The sequence below is a fragment of the Mastomys coucha genome, unplaced genomic scaffold, assembly GCF_008632895.1.
Source record: "Mastomys coucha isolate ucsf_1 unplaced genomic scaffold, UCSF_Mcou_1 pScaffold9, whole genome shotgun sequence".
Taxonomy (NCBI): domain Eukaryota; kingdom Metazoa; phylum Chordata; class Mammalia; order Rodentia; family Muridae; genus Mastomys; species Mastomys coucha.
The window spans coordinates 288370-311074 of record NW_022196915.1 but is presented as its reverse complement, the minus strand read 5'-3'; the positions used below and the strand labels follow the sequence as shown (position 1 = coordinate 311074).

The window sequence follows — 22705 nt, the reverse complement described above, 5'->3', positions numbered from 1 at the left end:
CTGAATTCATGCCGAGTTGTTTTTGTTCCCTAATTATAAGTATTAAAACCCAGGTATAAATAAAAAAAATAAAGCAAATAATTACACATTTTAATCTCTGCTCTAATACTAAATATGTGATATTAAGAACACAGCTTTTAAAAAAAATTTTTAAAGGTAGTTTATAAATACTTTCGTGAATTTTTTTTTAATGCTAAACAATACTGAATAGTGTTGACATGATTATTAAATACATACACTTTTTACAAAAGAAACTCAGGGCTCAAGTGAGTAAAGCACTTGACACCATTACATAAGAACCTTTGTTCAGAACCATACAACCTACATGATATTGGATGCAGCACCATGTATCTGCAATCCCTGCACTCCTACAGCAATGGAGGAGGAAACAGGAGAACCTTAGAAGCTTTGAGGCAGTTAGCCTGGCTCTTACATGGTGGCAAACGAGGTGAGAACAGACACTGAGTTTGTCCTCTGACTTCTACACTTATGCTATGACACATGGATAGCCCATACTCACATACCTAGAGAGACAGAGACACAGACATGGAATCCAGGCAGAGCTTTAAAAACAAAAAAAAATCTTTAGAGTTCTAGCCTCAATTTACACATCCAAAGCACAGCAAGGAATACCACCATTCATGACCACTGTCCTTTTTCTAATGGACATGAGGCAAACAGGATAACAGCTAAGAAAAGCCTCTTCAACTTGAATCTTATTAAATGTTTCACTGTTCTTTTACCATCCAAGATACTAAGAGATGAGGCATCTCAGCAGAGCCAGCAGCAACTTGTGCCAAGCATAAGTGCATTAACAGGATTTAGGGGACTATCTCAGTCTGATCAATTTCCTAACACAGTAGTAAAATTCCTCAGTCTGATAAGGGTCATCAGTGGAAAAAAAAATTAAAGATAGTATCTCTTGAGTACTATAGCACAGCAAACATCGAATCACAGACTACCAGTCAGTTCCCCCATGATTGTGTAGCTGACTCCTGCTACCCAGGACAGACAGACAGTCCTTGACCCAGGAGAGGTCAGGACTGAAACCTTGCATTTGGCTGTACTGACTGTATGAGGGCCTAGTGGAGCTTCTCCGCTGCACTTAGGGAGCAGTGACCACCGTGTGCTAAGACCTCTTCAGATAGCAGCTTAGGGGAGACATAAAATTCATCCAAAAGGATACAAATTCACAACAAAGAATGTTTAGTCAACCAATTTTGTTTTATAATTTTAAGAGTTAGCTTATCGGGGCTGGAGAGATGGCTCAGCGGTTAAGAGCACTGACTGCTCTTCCAAAGGTCTTGAGTTCAAATCCCAACAACCACATGGTGGCTCACAACCACCTATAATGAGATCTGACGTCCTCTTCTGGTGTGTCTAAAGACAGCTACAATTGTCAGGCAGTGGTGGCACACACCTTTAATCTCAGCACTTGGGAGGCAGAGGTAGGCGGATTTCTGAGTTCGAGGCTGGCCTGGTCTACGGAGTGAGTTACAGGACAGTCAGGGCTATACAAAGAAACCCTGTCTCAAAAAACCAAACAAAACCAAACAAAAAGACAGCTACAATGTACTTATGTATAATAAATAAATCTTTAAAAAAAGATTCTCAAAATTATTTAAAAAAAAAAAAAAAGGGTTAGCTTATCTTCCTGACAAGTCTCAAGTAAAACTGAGAAAAAAAAATGGAGACAGCATGGAAGAAATTAATTATGGCACACGTTCAACCTATTAAGGTTATCAAGCCTGTGACTTTTCTTTAAATGAAACTCACACTTCAAGATACTGCCAGGGAAAACTAAACAGTCTGCATTTGGCATTAGGCAATGTATACATTAATACAGTCTCTGAAAGCCTCACTCCAGAAATGTCCCACCATCATCCTCAGCTAAAGCAAAGACTTAATGATCAGCTGTACATTTGCTCACAGCAGGTCAAGTCCATGAAAAACACACAGATTCTTGGCCAGGCATAGAACATGTAACAACATACTTCATTGAAAGCTTAATTTAGAATCTCTCTTTCATTCCAAAGATACCCCTTCATTGACTTACTACAAATGTTCTCATGTCCAGGTTAAAAATGCAATGTGCTTCTAATGGGGTGCTTTATGAACCCCGACTGTCACAATTTACTCTCAGCCTGAAAAAGACAGCATGTAAAAGCATCACCTGTATCATGTGCCCTTCATTATGATAGCATCCTCCTAAGGAATATCAAGACAAAAGACCTACAAAGAGGGGGTAAATCATGACTTTCAAACTCCCAGCAGTTCTTCCTTACACATCAACTCTGAACTGTACCAGCGCTCTCCCTAAAGCTGTCGTGCTCAGCAAAGTCATGCTTCAGACCTTTCATTAACTCTGCCCCTACTTGGTTTATTACTTACCAGTATTCTATGTTATGTAAATGTATCAACTGACTAGGACAATGTTTGCTTTAGCACTGTTCCAAGCAGTATTTATCAAACAATGGCTTTAGTTTAATGTAGAAGTTCATATTTATTTTAATAAAACCACGTGGCAGCCCATAGAAAACTCTCAGCATGGACTAACTGCACGGGGATGTTTCTATTTAACAAAGTCTCATCACTTTCAAAGGTACCAGCTTTTTCTTGTTACTGTCATCTTCTTTCAAAAGCACTCCCATGTATCTGACTAGCAAGCACAGCTAAATTCCAGCCACTATTATCACAGGTTCACTTCAGTTCTCAATCTGCTTTCTCTTTGATTCTGTCTCTTTAGGTTCTCCTGGCACACAAGATGCTCTAGAGAAGGTACTATGCAGTGTAACTGCTAAACAGGAATCCAGTTGGGGGCACTGTGCCCAGAAAATTCAAATTTCAAGTTGGGGAATCCAGAGCTGACCTCTGGCATGCAGTGCATCAAAGAACAGTTACCCAGAGCCGCCGGGGCTGGGAGGCAGCTTCAGAGTGTGTTTAGGTGGGTTACGAATAGCACTGGAGAACACACAGAGAGAAAACTCTTCACACAAAGCACTTGGCATCATTTCCACTAGAGAGATTTAAATGAAAGGGATGATTTCAATACTGGCTGCCCTAACAAATTAGTCTCCAACCGCTACCTCTGCCAAAGCATTTTCCTCTCCTCTAATGTAGAGGTGCTTTTAAAATTAAAACGTAAGTGGAAAGTGCAGAAAAGAGAGTCATTTACAGCACTTGGGCCACTTGAACCAACTTTTCACCAAAGGTCTATAATCAAATCATCAAGCTCCTCAAGTCAGTGCTTTATGAGGAAAATAAAGGCCTCACTAAAGCGGCTGGGCCTCTTGGCATTTCCACATCTCTGGGTAGGGCTCACACTGCAGCACACCATTCACTCTGCTGCATGAAAGAGAACAGATCACAAAGGGCAGATTACAAGGGAGAATGACTCCACTGGTGGGGGAAGGGACAAGCGTGAATGGACTGTAAATAATGTTGCTAAGAAAGGAGAAAGAATATGGCAACCTCTAATAATCCTCCTGCCAGGAATGCTTCCCAGGCAAACTCCTTTAACTGTTTTCAAGTACGTGAGAAATACAAAAACCTTACAGAACATCTGTGGGTACATCTCCTTTGCCTGCTTAACTTGTAGCTCTCTGAAAGCATTTGTAAAAACACTTTTAATAGGTACACAATACCCAATACAGCACTGGAAATGACAGAAGCAACGGTGAGTGTTAGTGGTGAGCATAACACCTCTTCCTCGCTGTCAGTGCGTGACACACCTTTTCGGAAGGAAAACAGAATGAACACTCTGGATGGCCATCTGGCTTCCTGAAGGCATTCTATGTACACTTCTGCAATCCTGGCATAGACTCAGACTTCTACTTGAGGGTTACTGTCTCCTCAGACACATAGCACAAGGGAAAGAGCCTTCTGGGAAGAAACAGCTCTAGAAAGAACCCAATTGTCCTGATGTTTAAGCCACCACTGTAATCTAGGTGCTGTTGACTGCATCTGCTGCCAATCGATGAATAACAAGCTGGCTGATGCTTCTATTTGCCAAGAGTCATAGAGACTTCTTTCTCTCTCTTTACTGTCCTCTGGAAACTAGGTGCTATGGGAAGGATACTGACAGACCAATCACTGTGCCCATAGTAAACTGACCTCTATCATCAAGCGGACCTTCTATCACATTTCTCCTTTAAAGTGTTCCTATTCATCAAGTATCAATGACAAGAAAAGGGAAAAAAATAAATAAAAGGTGAAACTCCCAAATCTATCAGTTTCTAGATACAACTTTGTGTGTGTGTGTGTGTGTGTGTGTGTGTGTGTGTGTGTGTAAGGGGGAGTGGTTAGTCTACAAATTCATCAGTTTGCCATTAAAATTTTAGTTGCCATTAACATCAACTTATTATGTAGGTATGATTGAAATACAAAAATAAGGGGCTGGAATGAGCACTGACTGCTCTTCCAGAAGTCATGAGTTCAATTACTAGTAATCGAATGGTGGCTCATCACTACCTGTAATGGGATCCCATACCTTCTTCTGGTGTGTGTGAAGACAGAACACTCATATGTATGTATGTATGTGTTTGTGTCTGTTTTAAAAAAAATACAAAACTATAATAAAATAAATTAGCCAGGTGATTTACACCTGTAATCCCAGCATTCAGGAAACTGAGGCGCTCCAGGCTACTGTGGGCTACATCAGCAACTTCAGACTACTTTCTATAAAATATAGTAAGTTTTATAACCACAAGAAAAGAGAACATTAAAAAAAAACAAAAAACAAAAAAAACCAAGCCGGGCAGTGGTGGTGCACCCCTTTAATCCCAGCACTTGGGAGGCACAGGCAGGCGGATTTCTGAGTTCGAGGCCAGCCTGGTCTACAGAGTGAGTTCCAGGACAGCCAGAGCTATACAGAGAAATCCTGTCTCGAAAAATCGAAAAACAACCAAAAAAAAAAAAAAAAAAAAAAAAAAAAAAAAAAAAAAGAACCTAGTAAACCTGATAATTACATGAGGTTTTTTTTCTTTTTTATTACTTTTTAAGTTTTTGTTTTTTAAGGACAGGGATTTTCTGTGTAGCCCTGGCTATCTTTAAACTCGTCCTGTACATCAGGCTGACCTCAAACTTTTTTATTGCTTCTTCAAAGGTGAAACTTTTGTGCAAGTCTCTTCTTCCAGGTCAAGAAGGAGGCTCGACGCCTACCTAGAGGCAAGGGACTAAGAGCAGCACCTGCTGAGTGTTGTGCTCAGTCTGTCTCAGGAATCTCCAATTCCTGCAACCTTATTATTCCATCTTACTCTGGACAGAGGACAGCAAAACCTAATGAATCCCATGAGAGCAGCAGCAAACAGCAAACCCTCAGACAGACACGATTTAAAAGACCCTCACCTCCACACCCATCAACCTGGAGGGAGGCTGGGGTCTTCCTCGGTGACTCTATGGAAAGCTTTTTCCTAAACAGAAAGTGCCTGCTGTCTACAAATGAAAGGCAGTGAATGAAGCCAGAGATCGCAGCGCTAATGCTGGCAGTTTTAGACACTTCGTATCAGCAGCATTTTGATTAAAGTTTCAAGATCTATTTATATTTAAAGTTCTATAACTCAGGACCTGCTTTAACCTGAACCGCCCAGTCAAGCTCATTATTTGAAGAAGGCATGAAATTTGACCCCAGTAAAAACTGAAGAACTTGTGGTCATCTTCCTCCGGCCCAGCACAGTTCTGTTGGTGCTCCAACGACTGAAAACAGGGGTCAATACTGGAGTCAGCAACCATAATTTCATTCACTCCATTTCAGCTGCTGAATGACTTTCCAAGGTTGCTGTTTGTATTTTGAAGTTGAAGTTGTTCTTCACACAGTGTTATGTTTGAAATTTACTGTGGATTTGAAGTACCGGACAAAACAGCTTTCAAACACATTCTACAGGAAACACTGTGAGCTGTCTGTCATGAAACCTCACTCACCACAAGATTAAAAAACAAAACAAAACAGAGGGTGTTACAAGGCTCTTGCATTTTTAGAGGGGAGTACCCAGTGCTTTCTCAGTGTTTTGAAATCCTGGAGCTGTTTGTTTGGTGCAAACCTCAGCATTTTCCAAGAGTTAATAGCAAACTCAACTCCTGTCTGCATTTGAACTTTGGCCAGATCACTCAAATGACATTTCAGAATGGCTCCTGCGGACAGCTTGCAGCAGTTAATCCCTCTTGCTGAGATTAGCACTGATCCCCCAGCACCGCAGAGCAGAGCTACCTCCCTCTAGCACTTGAGCAGCAGAGTCCTCCCCTCCAAGCCTGTTAGCAGAACAGGACAAATGCCAGAAGGGAGAGATGCTTCCATAAACTCTTCCAAACTCAGCCCAACTCTATGCTAGTGAGCAGAGTCCTAACGTCCCTTCTACAAGTTTATTCAGAACCAGGCCCCAGGCCAAACCCGGCTTGTGAAGACTACCAGGAAACACTCACCCAGCGGAGCTCTTGGCTCCATGCAGAGGAAGGGCTGCTCTGAAGAGGCTTCTGGCTACCTTCTCTTCAGAGCTCTGCTGTGCTTCAGTGCAAATCTGCATCATGATGTGAGGCTGCCCACCAACTCCAAATATGCTCCATGTTTGGGCTTATGTAACATTTGCTACTACTGTAAAAACCACTTGAATTACAAAGGTCCTGGCAGATCAAGAGAAAACAGGGGGTGGAGTCTAATTTCATCTAATATGGTAGCAGAAAGCATGCCAGCTGGTATAAATTAATTCCTCTATATCAATGATTCTCAACGTTCCTTTCCTCATGTTGTGGTGACTACCCCAACAATAAATAAATTAAATAATAAATAAATAAAATAAAAATGTTTTTGCTACTTGTAACTACAGTTCTGCTGCTGCTGAATGCTACTGTGAGTATCTGCTATGTGCCCCTGTGAAACAGCTCTCCAGATCCCACAGAGTCAGGACTAACAGGTTGAGACTCACTGCTCCACATGAAAGGAGACACAATTTGTCACAACTGAAGATGGAATTTATAAATGCAATCTGCTGAAATGTGAATTACTCAACATTGTCGTTATCTGACTGACTTTCGAATAGCAATGGAACTACTGTGATTACTTACAAAAAAGCATAGGCCTAATTAGAAAGCCTGTGGAAGTATGATATTTCTAAAATATCAGTAGCCTTCCCCTATACTAGTTAGACTAAGGGTCAAGCCTATTAAGCAAACTTTTCCTTCCTAAATCAAGTAACAATAATCTGGACCCCTTTTTGATACTTATTTTCAAAATCTGTACAATACTGTATGTTTATTGTCTGGCTGGGCAGCCAATTCCTGGAGCAGACACAGAGAACTCCTCTACTCTTTCTTTTCTTTCTTTCATTTTCCTTTCTTCCTTTCTTCCTTCCTTTCTTTCTTTTTTGTTTTTCAAGACACAGTTTCTCTGTATAGTCAATCCTGTCAGTGCTGGAAATCACTCAGTATATCAGACTGGCCTTGAACTCAAGAGATATACCTGCCTCTGCCTCCTGTTGTGCTGGGATTAAAAGTGTTTACCACATTCTTCTACTCCTAATACAACTGCCTTCTGTGGATTCTTATAAGCACGTGATACTGGCTTGCTGTCCCTATATGAGCACCATGGCAATCTTCACACAACTACTTCCTTTGTGCCAACTGACAAATCCTACTGTTAAAGAGACATGAGATAGACTACCAGCTAATCTGAGCCTTATGAGGTAACAACAGCTCAGAAGCTTGGTACATTAAAATGAGCGCTTTTTAAATGTGAAAAGAAGGGAAAAGATAACACAATTTCTGTATGACTGGGTGAGTGTGTGTGAGAGAATATGTGTGAGTAAGAAAGAGAGAGAGAGAGACAGCAGAGAGAGAGAGAGAGAGAGAGAGAGAGAGAGAGAGAGAGAGAGAGAGAGAAAGGAGAGAGGGGGGGAAATGCTGTTTAGCAAGTCATGAATTACCCTGGTGCAAATGATTTTACCAGAAGGCAAGAGAAAAAAAGAAAATGGAGCTGGAGAGACAGCTCAGTGGTTAAGAGCACTGACTGCTCTTTCAAAGGTCATGAGTTCAAATCCCAGCAACCACATGGTGGCTTACAACCATCCATAATGAGATCTGATGCCCTCTTCTGGTGTGTCTTTAGACAACTACAGTGTACTTATTTATAATAATAAATAAATCTTTAAATAAAGAGAGAAAAATATAAGTTTCTAAATTAACTCTGGAAAAGAGAATTGCCACACTCTTTACATTTTCTGGGTGTGTGGTCACATGGTAGTTCCTTTCCTTTGCTTTCCCTTTTTCTTTCTTCCTTCCTTCCTTTTTTTCTTTTTTTTTTTGAGAAATCTCCAAACTAATTCTCACCATGGCTATTTGCACACTCACCAATAGTATATGAAAATTCCTTTCTCTCCAAATACTCTTCAACATTTGTTGAGATTTACTGATGATAGCCACTCTGACTGGGGAGAGGTAATGGTATCTCAAAGTAGTTTTAACTTCCATCTCACTAATATCTAGAAAAAAAATGAACAATTTAAAAACAGCCTCTGTCCACTTGTGTTTTTAGTGTGTGTGTGTGTGTATTTACATACATCTTTCTAACGTCCCCTTCTGTATATGGTGACAGTGCTAATAAGAAAAAAAAAAGTCCTGAAAGCAGACAATTTATGACTGCTCTGGGACTGAGGACACTATGCGTGGCTAGGGAAGGTCCCTGTAGCCTGCTTACTACCTACTTTATTTTGAGATAGTGTTGCTAATGATGAAGCTAGCCCTGAAGCCTGTGACTTCCTACTTCAGCTTTCAGGACAGCTGGGATGCAGACATGTTCATGCCTAAGAGAAATAGCTAAAACGAGCTCAAAGCTTGTTCTTTTACTATGTTAGAGGAAGCAGGAGGGATAGTGAAGACTGAGGAGAACATAATTTTATACATTGACAAGCTGTACATAGACACAATAACTAAAAATAAAGTTCTCACTAAAGCTTAAACACTACTTCTCAATGCTCTATAGAAAATTCTGTTTCAGCCAATCCTAGCTTTGCTCTTCCTGGAAAGCATTACTATTGCTTACATCATTTCCTAGCAGTGTTCACAAAGCTTTTTAGGTACTTTTTGTTTTTGATTGTGGCATATTTTTTCTTATGAAAATAATTAAGGTACCTTATTAAAAAGATGAAAATATCATTTTAATGAATGTAAATAACACCCTCAGGGACCAAAAATTCTGTAACTGCCATAGTTACAAGGACATACACATTACCATTCTACTGTGGCTGAGAGTCATGGAGTGGCCCCCCTTTCCTGGGAACCAGCACTTATAGCAGGCAGAAGGCAATGAAGGTTGGGATGAGGGCACTGAGAGACCAGTCTGAACAGTTCCAACTCAAGGGAAAGGATCTGGATTCACCTAGCAGCATGCCTCCTCCTACAGGCAGAGAGTAAATCAAACACTGCACTGCAATACCAAGTATACAGCCAGGCACTCAGTGAGCCTTCTCTATCACTGATTACGACCCAGGTGATAGACAGCTTCTGAAGAAATGGAAGAGTAAGAGTAACATGTAAGCCTATACTACATAAATTAGTCTGTCCTTCACAGACCTTGGGATTTCCTAAACAGCACAAGTGTCAACCAGTGTTCTGCAGGACAACAAACAAGCTATTGGCAGTTAAGAAATACCATGCTCCCGTCACTGGCAGCAGGCAGTACTTCATCCTACAAGGACACAAGCCTCCACTAACTTCACTGTCTCAGCAGGCCAGGCGGGTTATAATTGGCCTTAATTGGCACTTAAAGCAGCTTTAACATTCCTTAGCTGCTGCCAAGGAACACTTGAAAGGGGAAGAAAGTATTTTCAAACTTGGAAATACCAAGCAATTCATTCAGTTGAGGGCCTCAAAGACTGCTATCTTAGAATCAGGTTAGCTTCACCAAGAAACAGAGCTATGCTATTATGCAATGCTCATTAGAAGAGGTGGGAAATGAAGTTTATATGAGATAATTCACCTTAGGGGCTAATCCTACACAGTAGCTTTGCTCTGGCTTACCTCTTCTGATCTTTAAAGAGATAGCTTCTCAGGGCCAAATCACACACTTCATGAATGTAAGGCAGACAAATAATACATGACCCCCATGGTCTGATTTACAAAGGTATGTGAACTACTGTCTGACCCATAAGCTTTGTTATCAATTGATAGACAAACATGAACACTACTAAGAGATAATCAATTACACCAAATGAAAAAAAGATGCTGAAATCAGAAAAATGGTAACGTATTTCCTTGGCCTTGCAATCAATCTTGTTGAACGCTCACTTCATCCTTAAGAGGCTGGCTACACACTTTGCAGGAACGGATCCTGGACTGAATGAATCCATTTTCCTACCCAAGGTAAAAACCATACAGAATGTACAGAAATTTCTACAACGCTAAAAAGTACTTTGAATTGTCTGAGTATTTTCAAGTCACTTATTTTGAAATAATTCTTTGCCTTTACGTTTAAATATGACCTAACCTTAGAATGTATTCGGATGTACTTGTAGTAACAAAGCATATGGGTTGAGAAATTATCTTCAAACCCAAATTATAATTACACTTGTATGTGTGACTCTGTGTGTGTGTGTACGTGTGTGTGTGTGTGTGTGTCTGTGTAAGAAACAATATGAGAGGCTTTAGAAAAGTGAATAGAAATTCAGAAAATAAATCCATCACCTCCCCCTCTGGTAGGGTTAATATTCTGTATGGCTAGTAACAACAAACACAGTGGACCTCCATTCTTTTGTAAATCCATCTAGTAGCAGCTAGCATCAATGCAATGACTACTAATTCTGACCCGGAAACTCTCACATAACACACTATCACTACACTTAGACATATGCCCAAGAGTGTCTTTGTTCAAAGGGTCAAAGGCAAAAAAATAATGTGGCAGTCCATCACAGGTCCTGAAAGCTGCAGCACAGCCATTCTTTAAGAGTAGCAGGGACTGTTAAAAGCCAGAGGACGAGCCCCACATATTGCTAACTAGACAGCAGAAATGTGCATAACATGAGCACTTTGTAACTCCGTTATTAAAGTGCCTATTAAGAAGACTCCTAGTTCTCAATGAGAAAACAGATATATGAATATTAAGTTTTTTGTTAGCTTAGAGGTTAGGAGGGACTATTTTGCAGTTAGAGAAGCTAGGGAAGCAGAAAAAAAGACTGAATTATAAATAGCATGTTTGGGATGATTTCCTTTAGCTTATTTACATAAAAATGTAACACACACTTCTTTTATGAGACAAGGTTTCACTGTGTATCCCAGGTAACCTTTGCACTCATTATGTATCTTTCCCAGGCCTCCAATTTGGAATAATCCTCCTGCTGCTGCCTCCTGTTGGGATTATAGGTGTGTGTCACTCTTCCTGGCTGAATTTATGTATTTAACACACTCAACAAAATACCTTTTCTTAAAAGTTGCTTAACAATTTCAAGTATAAACAAATTTATGGGCTGGCAAAATCACCACTCAGTAGCAGTACCTGCCAAGTAGACAGCCTAAGTTGGATCTATGAGACCCACATGGTAGATGGGAAAACCCACTCCTGAAAGCTGTTCCTAGACCTCCACATACAGAGGCACACATGCACCCAACACAAACATATACAAAATAAATAGATTAAAATGTGATCATTTAAAAAATTCTCTATGAAGGGAACTTAAAAAGCCTGAGATGCGTGGAATCTGCTGCTGCATTAAACAGCTACTTCACTGAGTTTCTCATTTTTTCTGTTGGAAGCACATTATGGTAACAGGTACACAAAGGAGCACATCAAAATCACAATACAAAGAGGCTCACTTGCAACTCTGGCAAACCGACATGTTAACTTTCTAAAGCTCACTATAAATCTTTAATATTAGGAATTCTTACAATTAGATAATTTAGCATAGCAATTACAAGAGGCCATGAAAACTAATTTTACTCTTTTTTTTAAGCATCACAGAACATTTAATTGCACATTTAATTCACATCAAGCCTCAGACACTGTGATCATATTGGCCTCTTCCATTGGTCAGCAGGAAGCTCTTCCACCAATGGCTCCCAAGGCTTCCACTGCAACATTTTTCTTCTAGATTTAGTTCATTTTCAGCCTGAAGAATCACCTCTTCTACTTTACCACCCTGAAGCAAGTCTTCTAATTTTTTTAACATCTGTTTCCACTTTGACCATATCCAGTTTCTCATTAGTGATCTGTGTTATTTTCTATAGGCTTAGAATGTTTAGTGCTTCAGAAGATCATGAATGTTTGTATACAGTATGGTTAGCCTCTCATGTGGAGTGTCACACACAGCCAATCCACCAGGACAGTAGTCTTCTTCAGTACACCTGCCATGACAGCAGCCCTCTACATTTTATTTTTAACTCAAGACAGCACATGTCAGGTCTTACATCTTGTATGACTAGGAACTCACTGTATCTTAACTAAAAAGTTGTATTTATTCTTTGTGAGTGTATGTGTGGAGGGCAGAGGACAACTTCTGTCAATCAGATCTCTTCCTCAACCATGGGTTCCAGAATTCAAAATCATGTGGTAGACTTACGGATAATATCTTTTTTACCTGATGAGCTATCTCAGGGGCCTTTAACTTATTTTACTCTTTAAGTTGATATAATAAATACTACTTCTATCACCACCACCACCACCCAGCTTTCAAATATACAAGATGAAAAATATGTAAAAATATCAAAGTTCTTTTGGAAAAGTGCTCTCTTAAGATGCAGTAACACACCTTAACACAGTGCACAGTAAAGAGGAACAGTTGAAGGGAGCCAGTGCTCCCTTTCTCCCAAACAGTTTACTTCGGAGGCTGGAGTAAGCATATGCCCTGGAAGGCAGGGGGTTGCACAATATAGAAGCAATGAGCACCCTATCTCCTGGTCACACAATCAGCCCATAGCTTAGCAGGGTTCTAGAAAGAGCAGGAATATTTTAAACAGTCAACAAACTAGCCATGTGATGTGACTGTGGGGATTGGGGGGATGGGGCACTGCATAGCAAACATCCCAACACACACTTTTCTCTATAGTGTTCCCTGTAAAATCTTAAAAACAGCTTATCTTGTAGTAACTAGTGAATTCTATATGTAGTAGGCAAGTCAAAACTGTCACTGAGTTTTGACCACACACACACACACACACACACACACACACACACACACACACATACACACACACACTTTTTAAAAGTATTAGTTTATCACGTTATCTTTGCAACAATGGTTTTTACAAACAGCCTTCTAACCACTTTGACTTCATTATGTTGTAACTAATAAAGATTACAAATATCTAAGTATATGTATTCTGATACAAATGCATTGTGAACAATGTGCAGGCACAAATATTGTCAAAAATTTACATTTGCATTATTTTAGTGACCCAAATCAGAATTGTCAAAATAACTTATTAAATCACTACAGCTAAGTCCTACTGAGTAGCCTAGACTGGCCACCATGTATAAAAACAATGTGTTGAAATACTGATAGTTTCACAGAATGATGGTTCTTTGAAAATACTGCACATGGAAACCAAGTACTGAAGAGCTCAATGCTCACTGACAGAGAACTGGTTTAATTAATAAAATACAGCAGAGCAATGTCATTAAATACATCAACAGGTTTTTAAAGAGGTAAATTTATAAGAAATCTAAATGTTCATGGATGGATATGCAGGCAAATAATCTTTTGATTGGGGTCTAATAACAACTTAAGAGCTTATCCACCAAGCTGGACCTCTGAAAAGATAGAGGAATTTGGTTCATCAAGACTGCAGTTATGTTACTGGTTAATTTTTTTCTAGTACATGCATTACTACCCCAATAACAACAACAACAACAACAATATATATTTTTAAAAATCTTATTTTCCCCCCTTTCGTAGATCTGGGAATTGAATCCAAGTATTTCTTTTTCTTAAAGATGGGGTCTCAACATATCCCTGGCTAGCCTGCAAACCTCTATGAAGACCAACCAGGTTGACCTCAAATTCAGAGACTGAATGGCCTCTGCATCCAGAGTGCTGGGATCAACAATGTCCACTACCACAACCAGCTGAATCCAAGTCTTAGGAAGGCTAGACACCCTTTAAATAAAATATTGCTACTGATGAGAATATGAGGAAGTCCTAGGAAAATATATACATGTTTCTTTATTTTCTGACTTTTATAATTAGATTATTAAATAGGTTTATGAATAAAACAACAACAAAACAGTAATGATAGGAAAATAAACACAAAAGAGCTGAAAAGAATAAATCATCTTCCCAAATTTACCATAATTTTTTCCCTACCTCTAAAATATTTTAAAAATCCCTCAAGGCTGAATAAAACACATCAAAGGCTTCTCATTCAGGTCAGTACACTTCGCTAAAATGTGAGTGCCTATACACACACTGAAAGCGTAACTTAAGCTCAAGTCAACCATCCAGCTCCTTAAAGCAAGTGCCATGAATCATTCCCCTTGCTCCCTTCCCCACAGGGCCCCTACCTTGTCCACCAGCAGTCTTTCCTGGCTTCTACTTCCAAAACAGATTTCAATTCCAAAGACACTTTTGTGGTGCACCAGCTACCACAAAACCTTATCTCACTGATCTCTTAAGCTTATCCAGTGAAAAACAACACACTAACTGACTTCTGTGTAGCTCCCTATATCACTCAAGTCCCACCAAGCAACCAAAACTAGAGCTTGACACCTTTCAACAGTCCACCAGTGACACTGTATGCACACTGTTCAATCTGACCGCTCCCACATCTTGTAGAATCTGAGACATCACTTGACCTGGTCTCCCTTTTCCAATTTCAATCCAGACTCTCTTTCTTCTTGCTACACTGTTCTTTCTGCCTCTTCAGAGACTTTCTGCCAGCCCACTCCCCTCCTTGACTTATGCACTTTCTGTTTCTGCTGCATGAAACACTTTCCTCCAGATCTCAAATGACTGGGTCTTTCTTACTGCTGAGTTGAAATATCAACTCCTTAGAGAAGCTGTCTTCAAACACTCATTTTGCTGTTGTCATTTTTGTCTCTCCATTCTCCCTAAACAGAATACAGACTGCTTGATATCAGAGTTACCATTCTGCTAAAAGTACACAGAAATCCCTGGCATTTAATGGGCACAAGATATTTGTTAAAACATGAATGTCATTGCTGATTCAATGTCTTCTAAAGCAAATCCCAATGATATGGATATTAGTAAAAGCAGGTATCGATAAGAGAAAAAAAATCAAGCCATTGTACAGCTAGAAATTAAAATGTCCCTTTCAAATACCATAAAGAATAACAGTGTAAAGTTCTCTACTTATCACATGACTAAGGAAGAAAGGTAAAATGACATTATCTAGAATGAGGACACCCTCTTATCTGACGTGATTGACCTTGTTTGTAGTTTTAATAAGCACTCTTTGGCTTATGGAAAAGAATAATGGGAATGTATTTTGCATGTTATTAAGTTGCAAAGATTGTAGGTCAAACCATCTTCCTGGGCTGATTTTCAGAGACAGTAAGTACAGCATTAAAGAATGTTCACCCTGGCCAGGCAGTGGTGGCGCAAGCCTTTAATCCCAGCACTTGGGAGGCAGAGGCAGGCAGATTTCTGAGTTCGAGGCCAGCCTGGTCTACAGAGTGAGTTCCAGGACAGCCAGGGCTACACAGAGAAACCCTGTCTCAAAACAAAACAAAACAAAACAAAACAAACAAACAAAACAAACAAACAAACAAAAATAATGTTCACCCTGACTCATTCCTGCTGAGTTGTGCCTGTTCTGGTGAGCTCCCTGTTCCCCTGACTGCTGGGGAGAGACCTGGCACATGTGTATTCTGCTCTGCAGTTCTATCAGTTTATTTACTTATTTTTTTAAGAGTAGTAAGAGTCTCCAAAGAGCTACAAGATCTCTTCTACAAAAAAAAGGGGGGGGGGGGGCTTAGCTTCGGCTTGGAGTTAAGTACAAAGGCAGAAGAGAAATCCAGTGGCTTTGCTGACTCTAGCCTCTACTGCTGACTCTGGCATCTATTGCATCTTTCAATTACCAAAAGTCTCTCTGAAGTAACCAGTTTACAATGCTGATCCAGCTACTCTAAGAAAACTTAAAAAATGACCTGAAACAAAACATCTGTCACTAATCCTAACAGTCTAGGACATGTAGAATTTATTATGACTTCTCGGGCTTTCCTTTTAAAGCTATCCATCCATATAGCATGCAAGAAAAATAAGTAGCTTGGTACATTTTATCTGTGCAAATAAAATTTTATTTTGGACTTTCATCTGTAAACTAGGAATAAAACAGACAATGAAGCAGTCTGTATAAAAATGCTTTGGAAATCACAAAGTACCATCAAAAATAATGAGTGCTCTGAATATTAGATATTTCAATTAATGTCAAACTTTAAAAAATATTAGTTATCAACAAAATATTAAAGTAGAAAAACACTCAGACTTTTAAGTCTTCATTGGCAAAAAATTTTCTCAGAGTTAAGAATTTTTTCTTTAGTCAAAAGCTCACCAAAATATTCAAATAAAATTAGAACAGTCCTAAGTCCTTGCTTCCTAAATCAAAGTCAATCAGATTAGAGAGAGTGGTTGTTCTTTATTAAATAGCAAGTCCTCTGTGATGCAAAACAACTCAATTCCATGACAACAATTAAGGTCACAAGTACCTGTCCAATTTATCAACAATAAAAATGAGGAGATTACAGCCAGGTGTACTTCTGCAGATCTCAGAGTAAAAGTCATTTTACTGTAATATTAACATTCTTTGAAGTCAAGTAACTAGCACAAGAAAGCCAGGAATGATTTCCCCTGAGTAATTACCCACCATCTGATGAAAATGACATTGTATTGAATGTAATTTATGCTGGCACCCACAAAATATAAAGTACCCAATTCATTAAATGGAAGACTCAAAACAGAAAGAGCCGTAAGATCACAGCCATGATCAGACTGAGACAGCTAACTTATGACTGACATTTGTAAACAGAGTCTGCACAGGCTTGACCAATGGACTCGCACCCACTCACAATGACTAGCATGAGCGACTGGTAGACAACAAAGATACCGGCATGTAATCTATCTGCAGAGCAACAGAAGAGTCTAGAATTCTGCTTCAAAGTCTGTTAAACTCCTAAATCATCAGAGGAAATAAAATTCAATAGCTTAAGCTGGTGTTTCCCAAAACTTGAAATACTTCACTCCGAACATTATTAACATTAAACCTTAAGGAAAACAAGTGAATTCTGAACCTCGTCTACTTTGTGGTAAAACCAGCTAACGCTTACTATCACCACTTCACTCGCAGTCATCTAGGCTTCTTTTAAAGAAGAGGGGCAGGTCTCAAGTTCATAGCCAGAACTAGTATGACCAGCCACAAAGAATTAAATGTTCTTTATCTTACATTGTCATCCTGTACAGTAAACATTAGCCTATACTGTTTCCCTTAGAGTTTTCTTTGTAAATGTTTTACCAGTAAAAACTGGTTTAAAGAAACATACTGAGTGAAATTAAGTCAGTAAGTCCAATTTAGTCGGATAGAGCCTGATTAAATATTGGGAATGAACGGCTTAGTCACAAGTCATACTATATCCTACCTTAGAGAGTCAAGCTGGCCCAAAAGGTTAATGAGCAGATCAGCCTAACCAATCTAAAGAAAAATGCTTCAAGTGCTGACACTGGATCAGGGTTTCATTTAATTATAGAGATTCTAAATATGGTACCCGTCCAGGCTGAATTAATATCTCTCATCTATTTCTGTTATATAAGATCACTCCTTTGTCTGTGTAGAAAGGTGCTAGTGGTGTTCCAAGGCCTTCTTTTTAAACAAAAAACAACAAACAGCAGGACACAAGAGTAGAGGGACCTATCTAGAGGCTCTGTCTGTGGCAGTCAGTCACTAGGAGGGAGACACCCAACTCCATAAGCAGGCTACAAGTCATCCCTAACCATACTCTACTTCTGCCTGTGGGGATCCAGAGAAAAGATATGTAGTAAGATACACACTTTATTCAGTAGTATAAGGCCAACAGATCCATCACCAACTCACTAAAAGATTCCCACTTCAAAAGAGTAACACTTTGAGCCCTAGAGAAAGTTACCCTTAGTCCTCTTTCATATTTACATTTTCAGTAGCAATCCATGTGACATGATACAAAGACATTAAAATAGATTTTTAAAAACAGAGCCCCTTTCCCCTCATCACTGCTGCATCAAGGCCCTGTGAACACCTGTAATAGCCCCAGAGTGGACAGTGTTTGTGCATCAGTGCGGAGCACGGGTCAACTTCCCAGTCACAACGAGCCAAAGGAGCTTTACAATGCCAGTGCCTGGGTTCTGACAGGAGAGTCTAAGGTGGTGAGTGTCAAGTGGGTATTGGGAAGCTCTATCAGAGTCCTCTCTGCAGGACAGGTTTTGTTAATCCACTGATGCAAATTATATTCTTAAAATATGTTGTTAACCATATGAAACATGTGCTTAAAAACAGTAACAAAAATATACATGAGGAATGCTGGAGTATTTTAAAATATTACTTCAAGAAAACATACCTTACTATGCAGTTCCAAAAAAGAAAACAAGTTATAAGAATGCAGGCAGATAGGAATCCTGGGAACATCATAGGGACACTTCAGCCATCACCACACTAGCCATGTGAAAATCCTTGCTAGTGGCTATTTCCTCCAAAGTCAAGGAAAAAAATCACATGGTCGCTTCTCTAGGCAACAATGCTATTACCTGTTCACCAATTTCCCCAAAACCTATACCACCAATTTTAAGTAAGTTATAAGCAGCCACTGCAGTATCCTTTCTTGTCCTAACTTTGATGGTTTTAAATGAACCAATAAGATTTTACAACTGCTCATTTGTTCCTAAAAATCACGGTCAGAATAAACAACACATGACTTCACAGAAAATTAATAACACATTTTTATCAAAGATACACTCACTCCATTAGCAGGTATGACTTTTACTAAGACAAGCCCTGACTCCCAAGGCTGATATCTACAGGAATCCAAACCACCCAACACAGTCAAGGAGCCTTAAGTGCAAGATTACATAAATGCAAGCAAGAAGAGCCTGAAGATCACAGAATGGTCGTGATAAAGCTGTTTTCCTACATCAGGACAAAACTCAGGCTATTTTAATGACTTCCTTGACCACACAATGATGTCAGAGCAACACACATTCAGCAGAAACTGGAGTCTGAGATTTGAATGCTGCCCATTCTCCAACCTAGATCCTTATGCTGAGTGACAGTGCAGCAGCAACCCAGAGCGCCCAGCCAGCCAGCCTGAGAGGAAAAAGCTGTCCTCTGTGAGTGTTGCTAAACTCGAGGGATTTAAATGCATATTCAACTTACAATAGTTTTTCAGTATGCAATCTTACCATAAGTTAGGGAGTATCTACACTGCAATGAACATACAACAATGGCTACCTGACAAGATTCTGATTTTGAAAATAATTTTTATCATTACTAACTATGGAAAGGGAATGATGGAACTGTCCTCCTGGGATTTCGTCAAAAAAGGAAGAAAAGAAGGAAGAGAGGAAGACTGGTTTCCCAAAACAGTTTTCCTTTCCCAATTCCTATACACAAAAGAAAAGTAACAGGGCAGGAGCAGAGGTAGCTCTCCTTGGCCCTGAGTACAACTCCCATGCAGGCAAACAGGATGGCAGCCTCCTCCATTTCATCATGCCCCAGGCTGATCTGTCTCCAATTCCAATCCCCTTCCTAAGTCTCTCTTCTGCTACGGAATCAGAGAAGCCTAAGTCTCTCTTCTGCTACGGAATCAGAGAGGCCTCTAGGACACTCATCCTCTGCAAGGATTACCCTTCTGTAATCTGTAATACTTCTCTCGCCACTAGAGGGACCTCAGCCCCGAGCTCAGGTCTTACTTTTCAGTGTACTGGGTGGGTATGACAGAAAGTAGATTACTAGATTTTAAGATAATTTCTCCATTTCTACTGACAGTCTAAAATGAAGACCCAGGAAAATTAAATCTTTGGGTGGTTTCAGTATTAAAATAGTGGTTTTAAAAATACTTATACGCTGCTGAGCAGTGGTGGCGCACACCTTTAATCCCAGCACTTGGGGGACAGAGGCAGGCAGATTTCTGAATTCGAGGCCAACCTGGTCTACAGAGTGAGTTCCAGGACAGCCAGAGCTACACAGAGAAACCCTGTCTCGAACCCCCCCCCCAAAAAAAATCAAAACTTATACTTTTCCTTGGTGTTCTTGCTAAGGGTTCCCCCACACTGATCTTGAATCCCTAGACTATGAAAGAGGAAATCAAGGTTGTGTGATGTGCTGTCTAGGTCAAGCAGTTTGAGAAGATGACCAAGAGGGCCTTTCTGAGCCTATCAGGTCCTGCAGAAGCAGTACATTTATGGTTTATTTATGTGACCTTCTAAAGCCAGTCTATGCATCAGCTTCCAGAAGCATCACTATGTAATATTCTGCAACAAGTCTCTATTAACACAGAGTGAAGGCCTGTGAGTTACTCCCAGCCTGCTTCTGTACAGGGCTCATCCAGAAATGGGTATATCAGCTCTAGCCAATGAGAGCTGCCTAGCACATTCCAGACAGCCTGGACGCTCTTGGCTCTGAGCTCACTAATGTCACTCTGAAACCAGCCTGGACCCACCAAGCACAATTGTTTAGTACATAAGCTATGCAGCTGCATGTATATTCTCATCAAAACACTTCCAGTTTCAGGGAGTGAAAGGTCATTAAAAATTACCTTCTGGACATTCCAAAATAGGCTTAACAACAGAAAAACAAAACCATTTGACAGCGAACAATTGTACTCATCAAACACTCGTGTGAAGGCTACTTTCTCTAAGCAGACTCTTAATTACTCACTGCTGGGTAATCAGGGTTCCTCCTTATGACCTTCTGGTATCTGGAGCTGGACCATGGTACACCCTACTAAGCTCCTCAGATCTAAGGTGTGCTAAGCACTACTGGTGGCTTTACACATGAATTCTAATAGTACCAGCAGGAGCACCAAAGTTGCCACTGCTCCCTGTATTGTGAAGAGCAAACTAAGGATGGGTCACTCACTCAAGAAAAAAAAAAAAAAAATCAAAAAAAGAACCAGTAGTTTTTACAGGTTTAAATTTAAGTCCAATCTAGTCTAAGCTTCAAAGGCCTGAGTTCAAAATACTGGACAACTGACTGACTTTCTTTTCCAATGAGAGTGCTCTGTATGGTGGCTTATACCTTTAGTCCAAGCACTTGGGAGGCAGAGGCAGGCATTTCATTATAAGTTCTAGGGCAGGCAGGTCTATATAATGAGTTCCAGGACAAACAGAGCTATATAGAGAGCCCCTGTCTCAGAAAATCTATAACAATATTGATGCAAAGTTTCAAGAGATAACTTTCTCCCTGATTTCAGGAAAAACCAAAAATGCAACTCACAAACATAAAATTCAACACCTAATATGACAGTTCTTAGTCCCTTCTACGAATTAAAAAGACTCCATCCTATAGGAAAGATGCCGATAAGCCCCCTGTGCTATCACTAGCCTGCAGTGAGGCAGCTTTCTTTACTTTGCCCTCCCATTGATTCTTTTGGTGCAGCACTTACCATAGTGAGATTGAAATGCCTGTGGTTTGACAACTTGGTTGCAGTCGTTACACACCACCAAGTAGAAATCATCATGTGCTGGGCAGAGACCAAAGATCGGCATATCTGCAACAAAGAAACAACACCACTCAGTGATCTGTCCAGACTGAAAGGCAGCCTCTGGAGGGGCACTACTTTCATAGAATGGAACACATAGACAGGTCAGATCCTAGCACAACTGAAAGAGAAATCAAGTCAGGCTAATGGCCTTCAAGGGTTGAAATACAAAGCATTGTTACAGTGAGGTTTAACAGAGCTACTAAAGTGTCAACAATGGACACATTAACACTGTAAAATGATTAAAGGTGAACTCTGCTGTGACTGAGGAACAATCTGCAAGAATGTGAAATGTTTAATAATTCACAATGCTATAGTATTCAATGTTTTTATTTGCTTAAATATGCATTCTATTCCAGTCAGCCGGTCCCAAGTTCTATGGACCAGAGAGAAAAGGTGCAAAGATATCACCAAAGAGTGAAACTGGTTTCACCACCATCCCATACAAAGAAAATTGTTTCTACTTGTTTTTAAAGCCCAATAACCTCTTATGTACTGGTGGCACCAAACTTAAGCACAAATACAGAAGTTCACACGTTAACTGTGGTTTGATCTTCAGAATAGGGAGGAGACAACTGTTATTGTTTTTAAATAGAACAGTTAAAACCAAACTATATGCACATATACAAAAATTCAAAGTATTTAATTTCTTGTAATATGGTTAAATATAAAAGGGTGCAACCATAAGATATTGTTAATAATAACCTGTGAATCAGTTCAGAGTTTGGATCCAGAATCTAAACTTATAAAATATTTCAAAATTAACAATTTTAAGCAAGTCATATACTACACATAAGAGTATTTTCAATGAGTGGGATAAATAGCATTTTTTAACTTAGCAAATATTTTTTTTTAATTTACTTATTATTATATGTAAGTGCACTGTGGCTGTCTTAGACGCACCAGAAGAGGGCGTCAGATCTCATTATGGATGGTTATGAGCCACCACGTGGTTGATGAAATTTGAACTCAGGACCTTCAAAAGAGCAATCAGTGCTCTTAACCACTGAGCCATCTCACCAGCCTCCTTAGCAAATATTCTAGCAGATC

The 22705-nt window shown here is 39.7% G+C and overlaps 1 protein-coding gene and 1 pseudogene across 5 annotated transcripts in view; both read right to left on the bottom strand.

The window, feature by feature from the left end:
- Positions 1-22705, bottom strand: part of Atxn7 (ataxin 7) — a 153242-nt gene that overhangs the window by 32613 nt on the left and 97924 nt on the right. For 4 of the 5 annotated variants that reach the window (XM_031362209.1, XM_031362207.1, XM_031362210.1 and 1 more), the window contains one exon: positions 21560-21664. In XM_031362209.1, coding sequence (XP_031218069.1) covers positions 21560-21664 — 105 coding nt within the window. Of the gene's footprint in view, positions 1-6417; positions 6551-21559; positions 21665-22705 lie in introns of those variants that run through there. The other variant, XM_031362211.1, reaches the window with a different exon arrangement.
- LOC116084921 lies at positions 8429-15613 on the bottom strand (annotated as a pseudogene).